The sequence below is a fragment of the Sodiomyces alcalophilus genome, assembly GCF_042370955.1.
Source record: "Sodiomyces alcalophilus JCM 7366 unplaced genomic scaffold ACRALscaffold_6, whole genome shotgun sequence".
NCBI lineage: Eukaryota > Fungi > Ascomycota > Sordariomycetes > Glomerellales > Plectosphaerellaceae > Sodiomyces > Sodiomyces alcalophilus.
Genome location: NW_027263537.1, coordinates 2276089 through 2299922, shown reverse-complemented (window position 1 = coordinate 2299922; position 23834 = coordinate 2276089). Strand labels below are relative to the sequence as shown.

Sequence of the window (23834 nt, the reverse complement as noted above, 5' to 3'; positions counted from 1 at the left end):
ATTTTATAGAAGATAGTGAGGAAAGAACCTGGAAATAAGTGGGACGAATACGGTTACATAAAGCACCTGATTGGTGGTATATCAACCACGTGATCCACGCGATAACCTGCATGAAATTCTTGATCCGTATCTCGGTCTATTGATCCGAGAAGCTGGAGACGCGTCTATTCCACTTTTATGGCATTTCAAATCGCGTCTCAGTTACGTACAGAGGCTTCGTCACAGTTCGGCGTGAGGTTCCAGCTTCACTTGGGTGAGTGTGCCTGCCATCTTCACCCACCTCCCCTCTTGCTACACGGGCTTCATGTTTGTTCATCCAACGTGTTCTATTCCGTTCCTTCCTATTCTTCCAGCGCCCGGATTCTCCTCCTCCTCCTCTTACTCAACTCCCTCCTGGCTCGTTTCTGGCCCAGGAACCAACCGCTGATTCTCCAAGACGCTGAACGATATCCCAATAGTCGGCGCGAGCTGCGAATACTCCATCAAACAACTTATTTCTCGATCGAGATGAACGTCCCTTGATGTTGCCTGGTGAGTTGACGTCTTGCTTTGTGTTCTTCATCCATATCCCGTTAGCAGGCGCATATTCTTATCATCTCATCCCTATCTTTTTATACACCTTCTTTGCCCGTTAGATGCCCTTAAACGGATATGCTGAGTGGGTTTCAAAGAGGCACTCGATTACGCTCCTGGCATTCTTCATATGCGGCTGCAGCCTTGGAGCCTCGTTTGTTGTCTGATACATCCATATTGACAGTCACTGCTACTTCCTCTGCCCACCTTCTCCTGAGCTGGGACTTGAATTTCTACTTGCCCTTGGCTACCTACCTTGGGCGACACGTTGCGGCACCACACACCACATCATCACTTGAATCCAGCATTTAACTAATCCAAACCAAAGTCAAGCTTGAGAAACTCATCTGGATGGGCATAACCCTTTGGCATCATGGCGGGCGAGTCAGATGGTGATCCCTTTGACTGGGATGCCGAGTCGCTCATCAAGGAGCTTTGCGCCGAAAACCGACCATGGGCTCCTGCCGTGCTCTCCAGGCGGCCCGACCCAGAGTCTCTTGCCAAGTCGCTGAGGGAGCAAGAGATGGATGGAGAGACTCTTCTTAGTTGGGAGGACGTCTTCAAGTCCCTCGATGGCCTCTTCAGAGATTTGGGCGTGGGCAGGCCAGCTCACAGGATGACCCTGGCAAAGGCCATTGTCTATCTGAAGAAGCGCAGCCCCAAATATCGCAAGGCCAGAGCACAATACGTCATGGAGAATGAACTGGACCTGTCTCAGGAAGATGTAAAAGCGAACCCCGCCAAGGTGGAGCCTGCTGCTACCCCGACCCCGATCACGACCGCCCTTGCGACTACGACCGCCAACGAGCCGCCAACGGAATCTGGTACCCCTGACGGCCATCTCCAGGACGACGATCTTGAGCATGACCTGATACAAAAACAACTCTTGCAAAACGGTTCGGATGGCGACCATTCTCCCCCGCCTCAGCCATCACCTCATCATACAGCCGTGGTGGACGAGCCGGAACCGCCACCTACCAACGAGCCCCCTCAGAAGAAGAGGCGTTTAGCGCCACAACTCATCTCGGCAACCGTCAGTGCAGGACCTCGGGCCCCGATCCCCACGGCTGCTGATGCCATATCTATCATACCCGGGTCGTCCACCGCAACGCTTGACCACCCGACCCGAAGTAGCTATCTCGGCAGCGGCAAACTGGTTACATCGGAACTCGTCCCGCGCTCCAAGGCATCTTCGTCCGGTGGTCAATCATCAGCAGACGCGTCCGTGGACTTTTCCTGGGCCCAGTCACGTTACATCCCGCCAGGAAGACGGCTACAGGTTCATCGGGCTATGCGACGACTTCAGCGATCAAACAACGAAGCACTGAGTCAAATTAAACGCGGCTTCGCTCCATTTGTTGCGCGGTCAGAAACCCCTGAAGCGATTTCGGAGGATGACCTGCTTCCGTGCTTCGGAGATTCGGGCGACGAGGGTGGCTACGATTCCGACACGCTGCGAGAGATGGACGAGGAGGAAGCCGAGGCGCGTGACGATACGGCGCTTAACAGACTGAGCAAAGATCAAGTGGACGCAATCCTGCAGGACGCCATCCAGGGATACGTGGATGCCTGGACCGAATTGAAGCTTCCCAAAAACCAGCGGAAGGCCAACCGACTCTGGAACCAGGCTCGACGCCGCGACCGGAACCAGGAAATCCTCAAGTCGGCCACTCGCGTCGCCGAGCTCAATACCCGCATCGAGAAACTCTGCGCCGAAATCCGCATCCAAGACTGGCCCAAGGAAGACCAATTGCGTCGACAAGCTCGTTGTCTCGAAGCCAGCGTCGACGACCGTCAGTATCATTCTTGGCTCGTGGACATTCTCAAAGGCCGCGAACCGCCGCGCGCCCCACGATTATCCGGCCCGGAACGCAGGAAACTCAAGCAGCAGCCGATCGATACGGCCGTCTCCGATGAGGACGCCGACGTCATCACGAGCGATTCCGACACCAGTGAAGACGATTTCGATTTCATCGTCCCCGACGCCGTCGACGATTGGCCGGTTCAGCGAAGTCCCTCGCCCGAAGCAGACTCCAGCGAGCCAATGGTCTTGGACTCGCCGACCCCTGAACAGAAAACGCCGCCGCCGCCGAAAATGGAATTCTCGTCTCCGAACAAGAGTGTTCTCATCGACCTAACCCAGCCCAGTAGACCTAAAGCCCCTCTAGACCCGAATGTCGAGTATATCGATCTCGTCACGCCAAGCAAGCCTCGCCAACAAAGACCTCCTGATATATCAAGCCCTCCACCCTTAGATCTTTCTCCTGATGAGACGGAGCTTCCATTCGACAATCCCGAAGCCATAAGTGCCATCCCTTGCAGGAGATGGGCAAAACGAAAGGATCCCCGCCGCCTGACCATATGCTTTCTCTGGAGGAGACCGGAGCCGTGGAGAGACGTCTTCTTCGAGCTCATCAAGGCCGAGAGCCCCGATAACTTGTGGCAGGACTTTATCAACGTGCTTGAATCGGATGAAGCTGATGAGGAAGCGGCGGATGGTTCTCGACACGATCCCAAGGTCACTATCCCCCGACTGTTTTGGCAGTATGCGTTCTGCAAGTATCGCCGCCATCTTTTCGAACTGGACATGTCCGACTTTACCGAAATCCTGGACATGAGGGAGGAGTTTGACGAGTTTTGCGACTTCCTTCGGCAGCACGTCATTCCCTATTTCCCTACTACCGTCATGAGCTCGGATGAGATGATTTCGGACGCCGACGAAGACGTTCTCGAAGATGGTGACGGGGACGAGGCGTCGGCCTCGCCGTCCAAACAGGCCCAGAAGCGGAAGCGACGCATTGTTATGGACCAGCAGGCCAAGGATTGGCGAGAATCCGACAAGAGACGTGCCGAGGCACAGGAAGAGCGGCGCAGGCAACTGCAGGCAAGACTAGCCTCGTCCTCCGTCATCTCGAGAGACAAGTCCCGCCTTATCATCAATACCAGCAAAGAGGGCGACGACGATAAGGGTCTCATCTATGTGCATGACCACATCGCCGCGAAGATCAAGGACCACCAGATCGAGGGCGTACGCTTCATGTGGAACCAGGTCGTCGATGGCCAAGGGTGCTTGCTAGCGCATACCATGGGTCTTGGCAAGACGATGCAGATTGTCACCCTCCTCGTCACCATTGCCGAGGCGTCTAGGTCCCCAGAACCGGCCATTCGTTCGCAGGTTCCCGAGGAGCTGAGGGAATCGCGAACGCTCGTTCTGTGTCCCTCAGGCCTCGTGGACAACTGGATGGACGAGCTGATGATGTGGACTCCAAAGGGCTGTCTGGGGACTTTCTTCCGGGTGGATTCCACCACATCACAAAGCGACAGATGGGTTCTACCGGAGCGTTGGAGTTCCGAAGGAGGTGTCTTTGTCGTGGGCTACGAAATGTTTAGAAATCTCATCGAGGACGAGGATATCGACAAGATATTCACCGAGGGGCCGAACATTGTCGTTGCGGACGAGGCGCACCGAATGAAGAATCCAAACTCCAAACTCCACCTCGCGGCCGCGCGGTTCCAGACACATTGCCGCCTTGCGCTGACGGGATCTCCGCTCGCCAACAATGTCCAGGAGTTCTATTCCATGATCGACTGGGTCGCCCCCCGGTACCTCGGCCCCGCGAAGGAGTTCAAGAACGTCTATTCCGAGCCGATCCACACCGGACTCTGGGGGAACAGCACGCCGTACCAGTTCCGCAAGGCGAAGAAGATGCTGGCGGCCCTCGAGAGGACGGTGGCACCCAAGACCCACCGGCTGACGATCAAGGCCCTCGCGGGCGAGCTGCCTGAAAAGAAGGAGTTTGTGATTTCGGTGCCCCTCACCGATCTCCAGAAGAAGCTTTATCAGCTCTTCATCAATCGGAGCCAGGGCGAAGGCGGCGGCGCAATGAAAACCTTTGCCAGGATGAACAGCCTCAGCCTTCTCTGCAACCACCCTCGGATTTTTTACGAAAAAGTGCTGCAGGAGAAGAAGGAACTGGAGGCGAAGAAGGCTGGCTCTGGCTCTGGCGCCGGTTCCGAAGGTTCTGCAATGATGTCCTTGGCGTCCCTCACTGAGTGTGCAAAGATGCTCAAGCGGCAAGTGGACCTGGGCAGCATTGACCTTTCGTGGAAGGTGAAGATGCTCGTTACTATTCTGGACCAGTGCCGCCGTTTGAAGGAAAAGGTGCTCATCTTCAGCCAGTCGATTCCCACGTTGGACTACTTGGACAACCTCTTCAGGCAGCAGAAGAGGCTATTCTCCCGACTGACCGGGGATACCAGCTCCTCGCTGCGGCAGAGCCTGGTGCGCGATTTCAACGAGGGCGACAGGGAAATCTTCCTCATCTCCACGAATGCGGGCGGCGTCGGGCTCAACATTTGCGGTGCGAGTCGCGTGGTGATCTTCGACTTCAAGTTCAACCCCGTCAGCGAGCAACAGGCCATCGGGCGGGCGTATCGCATCGGGCAGACGAGGCCGGTATTCGTGTATCGGTTCATCGCGGGCGGCACCTTTGAGCAGCGCCTTCAGCATACGGCGGTTTTCAAAATGCAACTCAGCTCGCGCGTGGTCGACCAGGAGAACCCCAAGCGGTGGTCGCAGAAGCTGGGGGAATTCTTGAAGCACTACGAGGAACCGCCGCAGGAATCCCTGCGGCCGTTTCGAGGGAAGGACGCCGTACTGGACGGCATCCTGTCCGACGCGAAGCTTAAGAGCGTGGTCCGATCTATTGTCTTGACAGACACTTTCGAGGAAGAAGATCCTAACGATATCGACCTGAACTCGGAGGAGAAGAAGGAAGTCGAAAACATGATCCGCATGAACCAGATCCGAGAGACGGATCCGGAGGAGTACCGGCGGCTGGAGATGGAGCTCGGGGAGAGAGAGAGGCAGCTACAGTATGGAGCCATGGTCAACCCGGCCAACGTCGCATTCGGCCAGACTGCCGGCGCCCCGGCGGTTGGCACGACACCTCTCAGCTACATGTCCACGGCAGCGCGCCCGTCGCCTGGAAACGGGGCTGCGGCTCCTGGTCCCATGAAGATGATGTCGAGAGCTGGTGGAAGTCCCATGGACAGGCTTCTGATCCGGTCCGCTGGAATTCCCGCGAACGCTATACAGAACCACATCGGGGCTCTCAGAGACATTTCCGGCCTAGGGCCCCAGCCTCAGCCGGCGCCAGTACGATCTACGCCACATGTGACGGTCGGGGCCATGCCGACTGGTGCACCTAGATCGGCGCCATCGCCGCACCCCGTACCCATGGCAGGTACGAATACTTATGTCTCGACGCAGCGAGACGACTCTGGCGCGAGCCGCACCATGCCGCTTACGACGCCGGCGACTGTTTCCGGTTCCCCGTCTGCTCCCACGCCCGCGCCCGCGCCTGTGCCTGCGCCGGCGTCTGCATCTACGACTGCATCTACCGCGTTTACAAGCAATACCGAGATCTATGCGCAAATTGTCGTGTTTGAAGGTTACATGGGCCACGCATTAAGTTTGCGCACGGAAAAAATCGACTACGTCCCGCCGGGGCTGGATGTGTCGCCGGAAAGAGTGAGCGCAGTGGCGGGATCGATCCAGGAGCTGTTGGCGCCTCTGGGCACTCTTCCGTGCCTTTCTCAGTGGAAGTCGCTCAACAGGCTGGCGAGCAAATCTAGAAGATTTACCGTCGCCCTGCTCAGTGGGCTCGTGACGGCCGACTTTGCTGCGAAGGCGCTTGACGAGGATTTGCAATACCGCGTGGAAGTGCTGGAGGAAATGGATGCGGCTGACTTTCGCGAAGAAGCGGACAAGGCGATGCAACGGCCTCGGGACCCAAACGTACGAACATTGCGTCAGTCTTTTACTTTATTCCCTTCCCCTTTTTCGTCCCCTCTTTTTCAGATTGTTTCTTCTTTCCTTCCCTTTTTTTAACAAAAAAATCGACGACGTCTCGTGTATGGACCTTTTTTCCATCTAGTGGGTGGAAAGGAGCAACACGTAGAGTTTGTTCGTCGGACCAACACCCATTAGACCTATTTGGTTTGACTCGTGGGCTGACGTATGCGAATGGACAGAACCTCGGACAGGTACTTCAACGATCGGCGAGCGGCGCTGAGACGGACGGGGCGAAGAGAAACCCCCAGGCAGAGGAAGATCTACAGGCGATCCGCGAGCTTGCTGCTCGTCGGCAACGACGCCAGCCCAAGCTGCCGTCTTGGGCGAACCGGGCTGTCGAGGACCAACAGTGAGGACATGATTTTGGCGGCGCCAGGTTGGGGAGACTAGGTAGTGGGACGAAATCAAGAGACGAAATCAGGGGACACAAGAGTTTACACCATGGCGGTGCGATTTGATTTTCCATGTATGATTTCTTCTCTGCGCATTTGTGGTGGCGAGGGCGTTCAGGGAAGAGGGTAATGGTGGCCGTGGCTACATCTAGATACCCGTTCTTTTGTCCCAGTTCATTGGGTAATATTCGGCATGCGTAGCTGGCTATAAATGCGGCGTTGGGAGTTGGCCGTCACTCAGAAGACGGAGATCAAGAAGGTGAAAGACGAAAGATGTGTGGGAGAATAGATGAACTTTTATTCTTGCAGTCCTACGGTGTACTTCGTAGTTACATGGCATGTGTATGGACTTGTCACCCAAGCTGGAACGAGTTGAGTGACTCCGTGATACTCGGTGGTCACCAGAATGATAACTCCGAACAGGTATGAATTGGTACATGTACTTGGGGCCTCGATCGAAACATCTGACTAAGGGTATATGATAGACCAATTGTAGGACGGCAATGGGTGATTATGAAATGGCCCACAAACTCGCGCTCGATGACTGGTCGGAAAAGTCAGAACAAAGTAACATCGTACCTGCACGAATTTCGAGTACTTCCGTAGGAATGACCGAATGGACCAGTGGGAGATCTTCGTAGGCAATACTTTCGGCCCAAGTCACTTACCACTGAATAATAGGTGAGGGTGTACCTAGCTAGTGAGACAGGCACAAGTACCTTTTAGAGCGAAAGGAGTTAGCGTTCCGCTCTGGACGGCCTAGTGTACACGTAGTGTTGAGGGAGTACTCACGGTGAGGGGCGGCCGCCTGTTTGCCCCGCCAAATTCCAGGCGAGATGCCGAATACTCTCCGACGGGACGGAGTACTCGATGGGACGCTGATTAGGAAGGCGCAGGAAAAACGTCGAAGGCGCCCCAATTCCGAGGTCGACCACGAGTTACTTATTAGTTAGTGTCCCGCGACTTGCTGACCAGTCGGAAGTACCACAGTTATTATTATGTGGTAATTTTGCAGGGCGGCATGACTGACCCCGTTCTTTTTTCCTTCAACATCCCGTGTCTTAAATTCACCCTCACCTCTTTCCCTTTTCCCCCTCCCATCATTATTTAACCACACATACATGCCAAGGTTCCGCCTCTGCTTCGCTTCATTTTTGTGAGCGAACCTCGTCGTTTTTGTCCTGCCGTTTGTGAGCAGCCAGCTTTGCCTCTGGAGAAGAGAGGGCAAAAAAAGGGAAAAAAGGGAAAAAAAAGGAAAAAGTCTTTTCCTAAAAAACAAGAAAAGAAAAAAGACGCCCCATCACGGTCAAATTACGAATCACCGAATCACCGAATCGACAATTCCTTGACACGCCCACCATGGAGGCCGCACTTCACCAGTCCAAGGCCCTGTGCCCGTTCCTGAGGAACGCTTCGCCGGCCAAACTTCGCGCGCTGTCGACCTCGGCCCGCCCCAGGGCCATGGCCTCCGCTCGCGGCGGCAGCATGTCCAAGTTGCAGCTGTTTGCCCGCCGCTGCCCCATCATGGACAAGGCACTTACGATCCAGTCGGGTCACCATGCCCGTGGTTCTGGGTTCCCTGGCGCGTCGCTGGTCGCCGGCATTCGAGCCATGAGCGGCCACTCCAAGCCGGCCAAGGCCAAGATTCACACCAGCAGCGTCCATGAGGCTCGCCCGGTTGAGACTCTTGAGCCATCTCTGGTCGGCGGACGCGATGCTACTGGTTAGTCTTTATTTTCCATCTCACTTCGTCCAAAAAGGGAAAAAAAAATCGTCCACAATCCGAATTTGTTGTGCTGACTTGTCTCAACAGTCAAGATACCCCGTGACTTTGCCCCCCTTCGTCCCAATGAACCCGCCATCTTGGAGGCTTCCCAGATCAAATTCAATTATGACGCCTTTTACCAAAACGAGCTCGATAAGAAACACAAGGACAAGTCGTACCGCTACTTCAACAACATCAATCGTCTGGCCAAGGACTTCCCGCGCGCTCACATGTCCGACAAGAAGGATCAAGTCACCGTCTGGTGCGCCAACGATTACCTCGGCATGGGCAGGAACCCATATGTTTTACAAACGATGCACGAGACGCTGGACGAGTACGGCGCCGGAGCCGGCGGCACGCGGAACATCTCGGGCCACAACAAGCATGCCGTCGAGCTGGAGAGCACCCTCGCCAAACTCCACTCCAAGGAGGCCGCGCTGGTGTTCAGCTCGTGCTTCGTGGCCAACGACGCCACCTTGGCTACGCTCGGCAGCAAGCTGCCCGAATGCGTCATCCTCTCCGACAGCCTGAACCACGCCTCCATGATCCAGGGCATCCGCCACTCCGGCACCAAGAAGATGGTCTTCAAGCACAACGACGTGGCCGATCTAGAGGCCAAGCTGGCATCGCTTCCCCTCCATGTCCCCAAGATCATCGCCTTTGAATCCGTATACAGCATGTGCGGCTCCATCGGCCCCATCGAGGCCATCTGCGACCTCGCCGACAAGTACGGAGCCATCACCTTCCTCGACGAGGTGCACGCCGTGGGCATGTACGGCCCGCACGGCGCCGGCGTGGCCGAGCACCTCGACTTTGAAGCCCACCAGCAGGGCCGGCCCAAGGGCACCATCCAGGACCGCGTGGACATCATCACGGGCACCCTGGGCAAGGCGTACGGCTGCGTGGGCGGCTACATTGCCGGCAGCGCCAAGTTTGTCGACATGATCCGGTCCCTGGCGCCCGGGTTCATCTTCACCACGACGATGCCGCCGGCGACCATGGCCGGCGCACGCGCGGCCATTGAGTACCAGATGCAGTACGCCGGCGATCGGCGGTTGCAGCAGCTGCACACGCGGGCGGTCAAGGAGGCGCTCGGCCAGCGCGACATCCCCGTCATCCCCAACCCGTCGCACATTGTCCCGATCCTGGTGGGCAACGCCGAGCTGGCCAAGATGGCGTCCGACATGCTGCTGCACGACTACCAGATCTACGTGCAGTCGATCAACTACCCCACCGTCCCCGTCGGGCAGGAGCGGCTGCGCGTCACGCCCACCCCGGGCCATACCAAGGAGTACCGCGACCAGCTGGTCCAGGCCATTGACGAGATCTGGACCAAGCTCGACATTAAGCGCACTTCGGCCTGGACAGCCGAGGGCGGGTTCCTCGGCGTGGGCGATCCCCATGCGGCGGTCGAGGAGCCGCTGTGGACGGATGAACAGCTGGGTATTTCGGGGACGGCCAAGGAGATCCAGTCGGCTGCCGACTACGACGGCAGGGGGTTCATCGATACGCTGCTGGACCGCGAGGCCAAGACGGTCGCCGCTCAGGGGGCCAGCGCGAGCGCTAGCGCTTGAACGGAAACCCGCAGTGTCTGTCATCTGCGTGATGTCCCCGTAAGGGCGGCAAAACCTAGTGTTTGCTGCCTGGGAAGGGGGTCCAGGGTTCGTTGACATTCAGGGGAGCTCATCCGACCCGTCGCGGCTACACGTTCCTTGGAGCGGTCAACGGCCCTGCGGTATTATACCTGCCAGCGGCTTCTCTTCGTACCGATCCTCATATCCTTTTATCTTCTTACTCCGACATATGCACATCCAATGGATAGTAGTAGCTGTCGTAGATTTGATTCAAAATTTGAAAGAACCATTGCCTGGTTCCTCGCCTTGGCGAGAGATGGCAGGTCTATTGGATTCCAAACATTTCTCCTGCCTATCTGAGTGACTGAGTGCTGTATATGATATTGAGCATGCCTAAGTATCTAGGTTGAGTCGAGGCGCATCAGAACGTCCAGTCTCAACGCCGGTGAATGCGCGGTCAGTGTCACGTGTACATGCACGTACTAAATCACGTGACATCAATTCCATCCCAGCGGAGTTGCGTTCCTCCTTGGGAACGGAGGAAATAGCTTCACTCCCTATGGTCCACTGCGGCTCATGGTGGTTGCTGCATCTAGACCGTGAGAAACTCGATCATTGGCCGGGACAGAGTATTACAACGTACCTCATCTGGACGTCTTACACCCAAAGCCTGAATCCTGAAATCTCGACACTGCCACAAGGCCTGACGAAGGCTCCAAGGGTCAAGGCAATACCCATAATACCTTGGGTAATTACCCTAGGCAGCAGCTTTACCTTGCTCTCTGTCAATCTTGTCGGTCTGGCATATATTCGTCCTGGCCTGGCGTGGATGTGCTAGGAACGTACAACGTAGTGGCAGCATTGCCTGACATTCTGGTCTCAACGCATCGTGTTCCCATGGACGAATCTTAGGCTTACTGTCCCTAGACCCGTACTCCTCGTTATACCACCCCTTAACTCACATTATGACCTTGGAAGGCCTCAGACCCAGAGGCCCGACGGCCTGCACGACATGCGCGAGGGCCAAGTCTAAATGCATCCCGGGACCACCGGACAGTGGTAAATGCGAGAGGTGAGTGAGCGATGGACGATGAGCGGTGAGCTTGTTCGACGCAGGATTCTGGCTCGGCGGCACTGACACAATCCGGACCCCCACCATAGGTGTCACCGATTGGAGAAGTCCTGCGTGTCGCAGGTGCCGGCTCGGCCTCGGGCAAAGAAGGAGCCCAGGCCCACCAAGGTCGCCGAGCTGGAGAAGAGGCTTGCCGAGCTCGCGTCGCAGCTTCACGTGGCACAGGCCCAAGCGTCCGCTTCTGCTTCAGCGTCCGGCCTCGATCATGCTGCGACCCCGATGGCGCCTCTGCCGGTTACAAGGCCGACGAACCGTTGGTTCAACCACATCTTCCCCGAAGTCACCGAACGCGACCTTGCCGATGAGGATGGCGGCGGCTCCTCCACGTCGGAAGATGCAGGAGAACCGCCTCCGGGGAACTTTATGAGCGGGAGTCGCGACGACGGCAGTGGCGGTCGCAAAAGGCCGCGGCATCCGGTCCGGCCGGACGACGTGCTGTGGCCGACGGGGTGCGAGGCCGAACAGCTCCTGCAGACGTTCCGCGAGGTCATGGTGCCGCTGTACCCTTTCGTGGTCCCGCCCCCGGACCTCACGGCTTGTCAGCTCGCGGCACGGCATCCGTTCCTCTTCAAGGGCGTTGTGGTGGTGGCGTACCATCTCGATGCGTTTCGCCAGCTTGTTCTCGGCGACAGGCTCCTCGGCGAGATTTCGCAGGCGGCTATTACGAAACCGCGGAATAGCCTGGACGTGTTGCAGGGCTTGCAGCTTGTAGTCGCGTGGTAAGGATGCCGTGGGGGATGACATCCTGGCGTATCATTAACGTCCTCCTCTTTGTACAGGTTTCGATACAACTTGACAAGCTTCCAGATCACCAATTTGCTCTTCCTGGCGAGGTCCATGTGCATCGGCCTCGGATGTCGGGAGGGCTCTGCCACGCAGTGTTCGAGGATGCCGGGGGTGACGCTCGACCACATGAGGGCGTTTACGGGATGCTATTATCTCAACTCATTGTAGGGAAGAATATCAAACACTCGTTCCCTCGTTTGCTCTTACGAGTAGTAGGCTGACCGATACGTTTTCTCCTCGTCGTTCGATAGAATGTCCAACACGGACAAAACACCTAATCCCTGGATCATCACACCATACCTCGAGAATTGCTGCGGAATGATCGAGGAACGGGCTGAATACCCCACCGATCAGCTCTTGGTACGCCTATTTCGCATTCAGCAAGTCGCGCAGTCGATTTCTCTGTCGCTGGGGCAGCAAGGCGGGATCAGCACCACGTTGCAGTCCATGCAGCTCCCGGTGACCACGGTGGTACAGTCCTTCCAACAACAAATCGACATGTTTAAGACGTCGCTCCCGGATGGACTGAAGACGAACCGTGCGTTGTCTTTTTTTCTCCTTCTCTTTTTTTCCCTTCTCTTTAGATATGTAACAGACGAGCTAACACGAAAGACGATGCAGCTGTATTACTATCCCACATAGCGGTCGCCGAAGTGGTCTTGTTCGAAATCGGCATTCCCGAAAGCCAAAACCCCGACTCGGTGCTCCAACACCCGGACAGGCTGGGACTGCTCTGGCGCTGCCTTGGAGCGGCGCGGCGGTTCCTAGACGTACGGTTCGGCGGGCCCGTGTACGTGCAGCCGCGGTTCACCTGGCTGGGCGCGTCGGACTGGCTGTACGTCATCCTGGTCTGCCTCAAGCTCCTGGCGCTGCAGGTGCCCGGGTGGGATCTCTCGGCCGTGTCGAGGCAGATTCCGCTGGACGAGATGGCGGACCGCGAGGTCGACGAGGTGAACCGCTACGCCGAGCGGCGCAGGCAGGGCCGTGGCGAGGACGAGCTGGTGGCGTCGCCGGCATCCAAGGTGCCGGGGTACTTTGATCCGCTTGACCGGTTCACGCAGATTATTTCGCATCTCAAGGTGATTGTTGCGCGGGAGCTCGATGCGCAGAATGCGAGTTTTTCTTGTGAAGGTCAACATCAGCAGCAGCCGCAAGACCCACAGTGGCAGCAGCAACAACAACTGACGACACTAGGCTTGACGGTGGACGATGGATCACATGTGAGCGCGAGTGAAGTGAACGCCCTGGCTGTCGCACCGGGTATGAGGACTTTCTCAGATCCGTTCTGGGAGGACGCTTTTAACGATCCCTCGGGGGCGTCCTTTATGGACGACATGAATGCCATGACTGATTTTGTGTGGAATTATTGATGGAGGCCATCATTAGCAGCGTGCTCCCCATTACCAGGTGTATAGTTGACTTGCGATATCTGGGCCTCACCGAGCCAGACCGAAAAGGCGTCCATACACCGACACACCGACACACCGAGCACACCGAACACACCGACACCGAGGACCGGACCGGATCTGACGAATATTACATAGTCACTCTAGAAAAACACCTCGACTCTTTTCCCTCATCCATAGGCCGTGGATCAACGACCAACCCAACCCGTTTTTCACGCCTTGCCCTCGGCGTCATCTTGGCGACCCACCAAATCCCACGCTGCATACACATGACATGTATCGACTTGTCTGAGTCTTCATAACGTCCGTCTTTACCACCATTTAGTCGCAATTGAAAGACCACAAACACCCTCTTTCCACACCACGACAAAATGGGGAAGCCCAACGTAGACTACTCGCTCTACCTGGTGACCGACTCGACCCCCGCCATCCTGGGCGACAAGGACCTGGGCCCGATCGTCGAGGCGGCATGCAAAGGCGGCGTGACGCTCGTTCAGTACAGAGACAAGAAATCGGACACGGCTGTTTTGATCGACGTCGCCCGGCGACTGCATGAGATTACCCGTCGCTATGGCGTCCCTCTTCTCATCAATGACCGCATCGATGTCGCCCTAGCGGTTGGCTGTGAGGGCGTCCATATCGGACAAGAGGACATGGGTGAGCTCCATTGACGGAACGAATCCTGGCGACGGATGAATAGGAAAAGAACTCGCAAAGCGAAAGGACCGGCTAACATTACGTGCCTGCTGGACTCTCTTAGATTTGCCCACGGCCCGTAGGATCCTTGGTCCGGACGCCATTATCGGTATCAGCACCGGCACCGCCGAAGAGGCCATCCGGGCGGCCGAGCAGGGAGCCGACTATATCGGCATTGGTACCGTCTTTACCACCCAGACGTGAGAAAGGCCCTCTTCAACCTCATCCCGTCGTCCATCTTTTTCGCTCACACCCCGCAGGAAAGAAAACCCAAAGCGCTTCATCGGCACCGCAGGCCTCCGCTCCATCCTCGCCTCCCTCGCCAGTGCCGGCCCCGCCGCCGCCGCCATCCGCACCGTCTGCATAGGCGGCATCAAGCTGGACAACATCCAGCGCGTCATCTACCAGTCGGCCACCCCGACCAAGTCGGTCGACGGCGTCGCCATTGTGAGCGCCATCGTCGCTGCCTCCGACCCGGAACAGGCATCCCGCGACTTTCTCCACGCCATCCGCACCCCGCCGCCCTTCCGCAAGGGAGCCGTCTCATCCATCGCAAACTCGACCGCCGCCGTCGGGGATGTGGCAGGGGACCTCGTCGCCCGCGTGCCGGAGCTGATCCGCGCCGTCAACTCGGCCCACCCCATGTCGCACAGCATGACCAATTTTGTCGTGCAGAACTTTACCGCCAATGTCGCCCTCGCCGTCGGCGCCTCGCCCATCATGGCCAACTATGGTGAGGAGGCTGTCGACTTGGCGAAGCTCGGTGGCGCCCTGGTCATCAACATGGGTACCGTCACGCCCGAGGGGCTGCAGGATTATGTCAAGGCCCTCAGGGCTTATAACAATGCTGGTCGTCCGGTGGTGTTTGATCCAGTGGGGTATGTTGTTTCTTTCGTCCATTTCTTTTTGTACTTTCTTTTCTCGTCTTCTTCTTTTTTTTCCTTTTTTTTCTTTTTTTTTCTTTTTTTTTCCCTTTTTTTTTCCTTTTTTTCTGGCAAATCAATCTGACCATTCATAGAGCCGGCGCAACAGCCCTCCGCCGCCAGGGCGTCAAAACCATCTTGGCCGGGGGCTATCTCGACATCATCAAGGGCAACGAAGGCGAAATCACCACCGTGCTGGGCGAGTCCCCCCCGACCCAACAGAGAGGCGTCGACTCGGGCCCGTCCGTGCTGGATGAGAAACAGCGCGCCACCATCGTGCGCCGCCTGGCCGCCCGCGAGCGCAACGTCGTCCTCATGACGGGACCCACCGACATTGTCAGCGACGGCGTGCGCACCCTCGCCGTGTCCAACGGCCACCCCCTCCTGAGCCAGATCACCGGAACGGGCTGCACGCTCGGCACCGTCGTGAGCGCCGTGGTCGCCGCCCAGCCCGTCGAAGGCCCGCGCGACTTGCTGGCCGGCGTCGTCGCCGCGCTGCTGCACTACGAAATCGCCGCCGAGCGGGCTGCCGTGCGCCAGGACGTGCAGGGCCCGGGGACCTTTGTGCCGGCTTTGCTAGACGAATTGGCCCGGGTCAGGAGGATGACGGTGGACGGGGATCTCAGCTGGCTGTCTGCCGCCAAGGTGAGGGAGATTCTGTTGGACTCATAGGTGTAGTCGTGTATCCACTAGCAAGACCCTCGCCTTCTCAAAAACGAATAAATAAAATTACAACAAAGACTGCAGCACATCCCTAGTCTGCGCACTCGTCTCCTTCACAAGCCCGACAATCTGCTTAAACTCAGACACCTTGGCATCGCCCATGAGCTCGTAAATCACGCTCTCGCTCGTCGTAACCGTGGCCCCCTCGGCCCGCAACCTCGCCAGCGCAACCCCCACCTCCTCGCGGTTGCAGCTGCTCACCCCGTCCGCGAGCACGTACACCTTGTGCCCGTTGGCCAAGAGGTCCAGCGCCGTCTGCGTGACGCAGATGTGCGACTCGATGCCCACGAGGATCACCTCCGCGGGGGCCCCGCGTCCTCCGTTTTCGCCCGCATTATCATTGCCATTGCTTCGTTCGTCGCCCGCCAGCTGCGCCGCCACCTCGGGCACCCACATGCTGAAACGCGTCTTGTCGACCGACGGGTGGATCAGCGCGCCCCCCTCGGGCCGCGGGGTCAGCAGCGCGGCGAGCTCGGGGACGGTATCGCCCAGGCGCGCGCGGTTTTGCGTCGTCGTGTGCACGGGGAGGCGCAGGATGTGCGCCGCGCGGAGGACCTTGGCGGCTGTGAGGACCATCTTGTCAAAGTTCCAGATGGCCGTGCGGAATTTGTCCTGGATGTCGCAGACGCTGAGGGTGAATTGCGTCAGCATGTTTGGTGAGAAGACGGAGAAGAACGGCAGTTGAAAACTTACAATACGACGGGTCGCTTGAAGCGACGCTGTGGTGCGGTCGTCTGGCTCGACATTGTACGGGCTGCGGCGCTGTTGACGCTAGAAACGCGAGGGGAGACGATCCGAGGACGCGCTGTGGTACTCGAATGTAGGAGGGAAGGAGATGGACGAGGAGAGACGGTGAGGCGAGAAATAAAAGTCGGCGTTGAGAGGCAAAACGAAGCTGCACTTCTATGGAGTCGCATTGATACGGGAGACGGTAACGGTAACGGTAAAGGGGAGTCAAACTGCCGACTGAGACAAAAAAATGTAATCTTCAGTGAATAACAGAGGCTATGATAACAGTTAAATCAAAGGGACTTGGACTGCCTCGTATTAATGGATGGATCGTGGTTGTCTCAGACTCGCAGGTCTCACGGTCTCAGAGGTCCAAGGTCCAAGGTCAGGTCTTATCTAATCGGTGCGGTGACATGGGCCAGAACCGGAATCGGATGTCGGGATGCGGGGGCGGGGCGAGTAGCCGACGGAAGCCATGCATTACCTAAGCCAGTTACTGCTTACATAAGTAACCAATGGTGTTGATTATGTCATCATTGCAACCCTCGTCTGGACATATCCAAGTGAGCCTACACACACCTCCCTCAACTCACTTGATAGGTTTCTTTCGTCTTTCTACCGTTTCTTCTTGATTATCATTAGTCTCTCAAGTCTCTGCTGTCTGAGATTCAACAACACCCAGCGTCCTACGCCATCAGAACGACTCCAGTCCGTGTAAACCTCTTCCCCCTCTCTTCCCCCTCTCTTCCTCCTACGTCTTTCTCTACGGAGTACAATACGAAAGGGCAACAGCCGGTGAAGGAAACATGGGTTCAAGTTGCAGTCGGGAATGTGAGCATGCCGCTGCCATGCCCGTGGGTACGCAGGCGGTATAGCAAGGGAAGAAGACGGGTACCGTTCGAAAGACGACGGCTCACTCGGCCGTGGCCGCCGGCTTCGACTTGCCCGCTGGGTTCATCCACGAGAAGGCCGACGCCCCTCCGATCGGGTTCGCAGACCGAGTAAGAGGCGTCAGAGGGCCACTCCCTGAACCCGCGCTCGTGGTGCTCGTCGTGCTACGCGCATCGCGAGACGAGTGCACTGCGCCGGTGCCCATGGCCCTCTTGGACGACTCCCACCGGATCCCGTTGCTCGACCCGCTGTCGCTTCCGCCGCCGCCACCGCCGCTGCCAACGCCCGTGGCCGCAATGGCCGTCTGGCTCTTGCGCCGATACTCCCCACTGCTCCGAGGGGCCGGTGCCGGTTCGTACGACGTCCCCGTGCGCGCAGAAGACGACGACGACGACGCCTTGAGCGGCTTCAACACTCTCATGCTGCGGCCTCCCCGTCCTGCGGGCTGGTACCCGCTGAGAGGTGCTCCGTCGCGCTGGCCGCTCTCCGCCCCCACGCCTGGTGTCCCGTGCCGCCACGAACCCCAGATTCCCATTCCGCTCGCCGGCTGCCGACCACCCTCGGTGCCCACGTTGGAAGTGGAAGACGACGACTGCTTTAAACCCTCTTCTTCCACCTTCGTCTTCAATGGGTGCATATTGCTTTCCTTCGCCTTCTCGCCAGCTTCTCCGTCCGTCTCAGGACGGCGGCCTGCCTCGCCCGACTTCCTCGTCCCCGAGCGCTCGTCTTCTCCCAGAGAAGACGAAGAAGAAGAGGGAGCACGTCCCTGCACTGTCTCTTCACTGGTTTCGACGTCGACGCTGTTTGATGCTGGCTTGTCTAGGGCACGCTGCGCCGGAACGTGCGCCCCACTCAACTCGCCCAAGACAAACGGGGCGGCGTTGGCGTTGAGCTTGGGCTTCTCGGGAACCGGAACGGCATTGGTCGTGTAAATGTGCTTGAACACGGCATCATCCTCGGGCCGCACGAACGGGACCGAAAGCTTCTCCCGGTCGTTCCCGACCAGGACCATACGGTTTTGAGAAAGGAGAACATCGGCCACGTGCGCACGCAACGTGTCGCTCCCGATGAAAACCTGGATGCCCTTCTTCATCTCGGTGTTCTCGTCCTGCTCCATGCCAGTCACCTCAAAGGTTGCTGTGATACTGGGGATCTGGCCCGGGTTGGACGGGCGGTGCGGTCTCTCCGCGACTGTCGCCTCGACGAGGTAGACGGGAATCCGAAGCCTGCACAAGCCGTCCAAGTCCCGTTGTATTTCGTCCGCCAGGTCAAGGTGCCTGACTACCGAGTAATCGATGATGGATTTTTGCGACCCCGTGCAAATGTCCACGTACTGGATGGTATTGTGGGCAAAGTGCGGAGTCAGCCAGCATCGCACGATGGACGGCACCGAGCCCAGTATGAAAAACTCGGGAGGCGGGCCTGGTGCGTCGACGGGCGAGTCGTCGTCGTTGCTGCTGCTGGCCGTGTAGTTTGTGTGTAGTCCCAGGCTGCTGGCCCGTCCCGACGCCAGCGAATGAACCGAGTGGCCGGCCGAGCTATGTCTCCCATCGGATTTATGCGAAAAGGTTCTTTCCATCAACATACCACTGCTGGGGCGAGAGGGGCCGAATTCTCCCGAATGGCGGTTGCTATGGCTGGCCCAGTCAGACTGTCGTAGGGCGCTCTCGTCGAAGCGGACGCTGTTGGCCCGGGAGGCGGCGCCCCGGCGGACGGGTTCCTCCTCGGCTGGCTCTAGGTGGAGAGAGCCCAGCAGGTTTTCCTGGTCGTCCGTCTCGTAAAGATCGCTCGGGTTGAAGTGGGTAGGGCCTGCTAGTTGATACGTGTGAGCAACTGGCGAGTCTTATATTTGGTACGGCAAAACAAACAAGAATGGAAAGGGGAACAGGGCAAAGACTAAAGACCACGGAACTCATGGACAACCCACCACACTGAGGGGTGCCGGCCAGCACGCCCGGAAAGGGATGTTGCTGCCAGACAGACTTGAGCTGGGCATCCTGCTCCTGGCGTCGTTCGAGTCGGGCAAGACGCTCGGCTTGGCTGCTCTGGAGAAGCTGGATGTGCTTGAGGTCCATCTGCAGGCTGAAAAGATCGTCTCGCGTGATGGGGAAACGAGGATCCATGCCCGCCCACTGTGCGATCCTCGTTTCTCTGGTGTATCTGGTAGAAGCGTGTTGCGTTTGGAAGGTCTGCGTGCGGTGTGCGTCGGGAAATTCAAGATAGGACAGCGTGTAGAGCGTAAGGATACCGTTCGGAAAAGGCGTAGGGCGTCAAGTAAACGGCATCTAGCAAAGGCGTGAGGTAATGAGGAGAGCGCCGGGGCGAGGGAACAGGCCTGCGGCGAATTGGGCAGAAGCAGTAGCGACGAAGACCTTGGGGCTTTTTTTTTTCTTGGTTGACTCGCCCACCTCGACTCCTTGGATGGAAGTTTACGAGGCTCGCCTCCCCTCCCGCATCGCACGGCGAGACCACAAGGTCGTCGACCACGAGAACAGTCTGGGTATGCTAGACGCGGACCGGTTTCGAAAAAAAAAAAAAGAGTGAAAAAATTATATATCCTCAGACTGCAATGAAGTGCCTTCTTTGTTGGCGTCGGATCTCAGTCGATCGGTTGGTGACGACGACAGATATGGGCGATGGGTGGATTTGAAGGCTGTTGCAGGTTGCAGGATCGGACAAACGGCTCAGCAATGTCGACGAAAGGCTCGCCTCGGAACTCGTGCAAGGGCTCGACGGTCTGATCACCTAGAGAGTGAAATCGAGTCGAATGCTTGGGAGTTTTCGTCTTCGACCAAACAAGAGGGCGCTTGTTGGTCGATTAGTCTCCGGATCAGCCTGTTAGGCGGTCGGCCGAGGAGGGAGGGGTAAGATGGAGGGATCAGGATCAAGCAAGGCCGATATAATACGAGGAACTAGGTGGGCGGCAGGCCAAAGTCGAATACGACAGGAGTGATCAATATTCTTGCGTGGGTATTGCAAGAGATTCGTCGTCGAGGTCCAAAGGATCGTCCGTGGAGGTGTTGGACGGTGTGTTTATCCAAAGATTGACGGGATGAGTGGAAGATGGGAGAATCTAGGGTCGACTGGGAGGGAAAAGTACGTGGGAACGAGCTGGGCGAACAGTTCTATGTGAATGGAGCGTCGAGGATGGACAGACGAGAGTAGTTTGGGAAGAAGAAATGCAAAGTGATACGGATGGAGAAGGTTTTGGCTTGTTGTAAAGGGAGGAGCTGAAACTACGAAGTACTTGGTATAGAAACCTAGAAACCTTAACATGGCCAATGTGTGGTGCCTGTCAGGCAAAGCACCAACGCGAAAGCCCCGAATCCAGCACACACCAACTGTGAATAGGTACCTATGGAGTACTGGCACCGTGCATATTGCTAGCCAGTTGATTGGGTAGTTGAGCAAAGTGGGAACCTGCCATTGCTCACCTGGTGCCTAGAGGGTACTCAGTACGAAGTAAGTACTTTTTATACTTTAGTACGGCCAGACATGTTCGTATCAACGTATGTACCTCTGTACGGTACGAATAGTCGGCATGATAGTGACCGACGTCCAGCACCGACATTGGAATTTCGGGACAATGTTGGAGATGTGATCTGATCATTTCCGAGTAACTTGGCTTATACCTGCCTTCCTTCCAATCCAAGAATCGTTTATTTTCCACCATGTCGTGCCCAAAGTCTAGAGAGATGACCACGAATTGCGCCGCAAGCTACGGGCGCCAATTCTCGAAAGCCTCGGAAACGCGTCTTGGAGGCATGTCTGGCCGAGGACGATAGGCGAGGACGATAGGGGTCCCACGGACGTCAACAAGAAGATAGTGTTCAGAAACCGCGGATGGAGTGCTGTATGGAGATGGTTTCTGAGAGAAAAGCCATGCTGAAGTTTATCCTTGCGATGGCATGAGTGCTCGGCAGGTCTGGAGACAGAGTGGATCAGGAAATAGGCCATCCCTGAGGCAAAGGAGGCGTCTTTACTCAAGTCCACGGAGGCATACTATCGAGATGAAACCAACATACGCATGTTTATATTTACGCAGCATGCAAGGCTAACAGACAACAATGCATGCCATATGTGCCACAACCTCGCCCGTCTGTCTACCCAGCCGGTTACAAATACAACTCGCGCCAGTCCGGGAACAGATAGCCCGAACGGTCCGCGTCCTCGCCCGCCCACTCGGGATGGATGTGAGGCAACACCTTCTCGAAGAAGACCTTGTACGCCTCCCCGCTAAGATGCAGCCCATCCGGCAACAGCTCCGCCAGCTTTCCGCTCTCGCCCAGCTCAAAGGTACCCAGACGGGGCCCGTTCGCGTCATGCCCCGGGGTCCGGGCGACGGCGTAGTCGAGGAGGGCCGCGTACAAGTCGATGGACACGGCGCCCGTTTCGGCGGCGACGTCCCGGGCGATCTGGGAGTACTCGGCGCTGAGGGCGGCGTGGCGCGAAACGTCGGGCCAGCCGTGGGCCAGGTCGGTCTTTTTCATCCCGATCTCGTCGACGGGCGGAGGGGTCACCAGCAGGACCTTGGGGTTGTGCGCCTTGATTGCCGGGTGGGAGATGATCTTGGTCAGGTTCGCCTTGTACTTTTCCTTGGGCACGTGTTGCTTCAGCTGGGGGAATGGCCGTACGGCGTCGTTGGCGCCGAGTAGGACCATCTGTTATACCGGGAGCAGCGGGGTTTTGTCAGTATGCCTGGACAAGAGGAGAACTCCCAGCTGCGAATTCAACCACCCAGGAAAGTGCTGGGACATTCGTAGGTAGCGGGTCTCATGACGACTTACCAGGTACTCAATCCTGGGAACAGTCTCGGAAGGAGGCTGGAAAATGTCGTCGAGGTACGAAACGATGGTTTCAGTGTTGTATCCCGAGAATCCCCGGTTTACCACGTCGAGACGACGGGCGACATCTTTTCACTCAGCGTTTGGTTAAGCTTGTCCTTTTTGTTTCGCGTTCAAGAGTTATACAGGTAAAACCTGCACCAGCCGACGAAACTTACGAGCTTGCAACGCGGCGTAGAATGAGAACCCGTCCATAACGTCCACCGACTGTTGGAGCAGGGAGTCGCCCAGGAGGACAAATTGGGGGTATAGTTTCTGAGGGAAGACTGGTCAGCCTACTCTGGACATGATTGTAGAACACACGACAATACGTACTATGCCCATCTTCGTAGCTGTATTGATTAATCTGAAATTCGAGTGTTGATGTGGTGTTGGTTAATTCTACTCAACGTTAGTCTCAGTCGTCGGTCTGTGATGGTGGGGTTGACTGCTAGAAAATGGCTCAGGGGTTGGGAGAGAAAGGAGAAATGGCATACTCTCAACTCACCAGCCTCACGTCTCGTAAGTAAATCACCAACGAAGTAAGACGGAGACAATATGACACTCGGCTTCCAAAGTCTAGTTGGGCTCTTATGCCAGTCTAGGTGAAGCTGTGAGGAAGACACGGAAAGTGGTGGCCAAGGAACCAGAAATAGCCTGAATGCCGTAGTATATATGGAATCGACTGCATATAAAAGGCCGAGCTACTGAGTATCACGCAGCACATTATGCGGACACGTGGAGCAGAGAGACGGCTATACCGTATGGGGGTAGAGATTAATAGGGCATCGACTCTGGCCATGGGGATTACTGTATTTTCCCTGTCTATTCTTTTACCTTTGCAGCATGTCAGCATGGGTACGATGCGTCCTCCGCAGCTCCGGATTATCTCGGCTTCCCCCCAATGAATGTATTAGTTTTCTTGCTCTTGTGATGCATTCCCATGCTACGAGTACTGAGATTAGACCCCGTGTTGCGGTGACGGGAACTAGTGCTCTTAATCAGCTTATTCACAGCATACACTACTTTCACGCGTTTCAGGGATTCCAGCTCGGAATTCACTTCCAGACCCTCGACGGCATCCCGGGGTCACCTCCGATTATGTGATAGTAGAATGTAATGTAACGATATGTGAGAGTGTTGGTCAATCTAGGACCAGACTGTCGACCCCGCCGTTGGATGGCTTATCGATAACATATCTCAAAATCGCGTCTCATTGGCCAATACCCTTATCGGACCCTGGATCTCGGGAAAACGAATCGCCGCCCAAAAAATTCCAGCGCAAATCTGCAGTTCATCTCTGGATTGAATTTCTAAGGAACGCTGGACGAAGAAAAGAAAAGGAAGGAAAGAAAAACGGAAAAATAGACCGCGACAAGGTTCTCCGCAACCTCCCCACGGAATCTCTCATCACCCTCAGATGCCTGCATAATGGCAACCTCTTTAGCCGCGCAGCTTGCGCACATCGCGGCCAATTCCAAGTCGTCCCTCGACATCAAGGCTCGCAAGGCCGCCCACTCCAAATCCCTCCTCTTCGAGCCCCGGGTCGCCGCCTCCCAGAGCT

At 56.8% G+C, this 23834-nt stretch overlaps 9 protein-coding genes across 9 annotated transcripts; 6 read left to right on the top strand and 3 right to left on the bottom strand.

The window, feature by feature from the left end:
• Positions 1 to 177: 177 nt before the first annotated feature.
• On the top strand, positions 178 to 885 carry ACRALDRAFT_209988 (uncharacterized protein; the record flags this gene model as incomplete). Its single annotated transcript, XM_071022976.1, has 6 exons — positions 178 to 205; positions 237 to 321; positions 354 to 513; positions 537 to 630; positions 672 to 731; positions 758 to 885. 6 exons carry the CDS (start codon positions 178 to 180, stop codon positions 883 to 885), a joined length of 555 nt encoding a protein of 184 aa, XP_070873665.1.
• Positions 886 to 3508: 2623 nt separating this feature from the next.
• ACRALDRAFT_1050059 (uncharacterized protein) lies at positions 3509 to 7128 on the top strand. Its single transcript, XM_071015625.1, has 2 exons — positions 3509 to 6373; positions 6610 to 7128. Exons 1-2 carry the CDS (start codon positions 3611 to 3613, stop codon positions 6781 to 6783), a joined length of 2937 nt encoding a protein of 978 aa, XP_070873664.1. The 5' UTR covers positions 3509 to 3610; the 3' UTR covers positions 6784 to 7128.
• An 810-nt stretch (positions 7129 to 7938) lies between these two features.
• On the top strand, positions 7939 to 10498 carry ACRALDRAFT_1081596 (uncharacterized protein). Its single transcript, XM_071019185.1, has 2 exons — positions 7939 to 8545; positions 8636 to 10498. Exons 1-2 carry the CDS (start codon positions 8182 to 8184, stop codon positions 10159 to 10161), a joined length of 1890 nt encoding a protein of 629 aa, XP_070873663.1. The 5' UTR covers positions 7939 to 8181; the 3' UTR covers positions 10162 to 10498.
• Positions 10499 to 11126: 628 nt separating this feature from the next.
• ACRALDRAFT_1070370 (uncharacterized protein) lies at positions 11127 to 13449 on the top strand (the record flags this gene model as incomplete). The annotated part of the gene is made up of 5 exons (XM_071017760.1): positions 11127 to 11233; positions 11323 to 12001; positions 12101 to 12243; positions 12331 to 12617; positions 12722 to 13449. 5 exons carry the CDS (start codon positions 11127 to 11129, stop codon positions 13447 to 13449), a joined length of 1944 nt encoding a protein of 647 aa, XP_070873662.1.
• Positions 13450 to 13856: 407 nt separating this feature from the next.
• ACRALDRAFT_2109048 (uncharacterized protein) lies at positions 13857 to 15776 on the top strand (the record flags this gene model as incomplete). The annotated part of the gene is made up of 4 exons (XM_071023396.1): positions 13857 to 14142; positions 14246 to 14381; positions 14442 to 15059; positions 15200 to 15776. 4 exons carry the CDS (start codon positions 13857 to 13859, stop codon positions 15774 to 15776), a joined length of 1617 nt encoding a protein of 538 aa, XP_070873661.1.
• A 57-nt stretch (positions 15777 to 15833) lies between these two features.
• Positions 15834 to 16573, bottom strand: ACRALDRAFT_2043572 (uncharacterized protein; the record flags this gene model as incomplete). Its single annotated transcript, XM_071021363.1, has 2 exons — positions 15834 to 16455; positions 16521 to 16573. 2 exons carry the CDS (start codon positions 16571 to 16573, stop codon positions 15834 to 15836), a joined length of 675 nt encoding a protein of 224 aa, XP_070873660.1.
• A 510-nt stretch (positions 16574 to 17083) lies between these two features.
• On the top strand, positions 17084 to 17431 carry ACRALDRAFT_209985 (uncharacterized protein; the record flags this gene model as incomplete). Its single annotated transcript, XM_071022974.1, has 2 exons — positions 17084 to 17156; positions 17223 to 17431. The coding sequence occupies 2 exons, from the start codon at positions 17084 to 17086 to the stop codon at positions 17429 to 17431; spliced, it is 282 nt and encodes a 93-aa protein (XP_070873659.1).
• A 38-nt stretch (positions 17432 to 17469) lies between these two features.
• ACRALDRAFT_2043571 (uncharacterized protein) lies at positions 17470 to 19570 on the bottom strand (the record flags this gene model as incomplete). The annotated part of the gene is made up of 2 exons (XM_071021362.1): positions 17470 to 19256; positions 19375 to 19570. The coding sequence occupies 2 exons, from the start codon at positions 19568 to 19570 to the stop codon at positions 17470 to 17472; spliced, it is 1983 nt and encodes a 660-aa protein (XP_070873658.1).
• Positions 19571 to 21446: 1876 nt separating this feature from the next.
• Positions 21447 to 23031, bottom strand: ACRALDRAFT_1081592 (uncharacterized protein). Its single transcript, XM_071019184.1, has 5 exons — positions 22768 to 23031; positions 22607 to 22672; positions 22450 to 22546; positions 22235 to 22359; positions 21447 to 22108 (listed from the first exon to the last, which is right to left on the bottom strand). The coding sequence occupies exons 2-5, from the start codon at positions 22613 to 22615 to the stop codon at positions 21563 to 21565; spliced, it is 777 nt and encodes a 258-aa protein (XP_070873657.1). The 5' UTR covers positions 22616 to 22672; positions 22768 to 23031; the 3' UTR covers positions 21447 to 21562.
• Between the last annotated feature and the right edge of the window lie 803 nt (positions 23032 to 23834).

What these genes read in the sequence shown, in the direction of transcription:
- ACRALDRAFT_1081592 (XM_071019184.1), bottom strand. An exon ending in CTACGCCGCGTTGCAAGCTC is followed by an intron (nt 22,360 to 22,449) that starts GTAAGTTTCGTC and finishes CTGAGTGAAAAG; the next exon opens with ATGTCGCCCGTCGTCTCGAC. An exon ending in TTCCCAGGATTGAGTACCTG is followed by an intron (nt 22,109 to 22,234) that starts GTAAGTCGTCAT and finishes CCGGTATAACAG; the next exon opens with ATGGTCCTACTCGGCGCCAA.
- ACRALDRAFT_1081596 (XM_071019185.1), top strand. Translation starts at nt 8,182, where the DNA reads ATGGAGGCCGCACTTCACCAGTCCAAGGCCCTGTGCCCGTTCCTGAGG. An exon ending in CGGCGGACGCGATGCTACTG is followed by an intron (nt 8,546 to 8,635) that starts GTTAGTCTTTAT and finishes TTGTCTCAACAG; the next exon opens with TCAAGATACCCCGTGACTTT.
- ACRALDRAFT_1050059 (XM_071015625.1), top strand. Translation starts at nt 3,611, where the DNA reads ATGTGGAACCAGGTCGTCGATGGCCAAGGGTGCTTGCTAGCGCATACC. An exon ending in AACGGCCTCGGGACCCAAAC is followed by an intron (nt 6,374 to 6,609) that starts GTACGAACATTG and finishes GCGAATGGACAG; the next exon opens with AACCTCGGACAGGTACTTCA.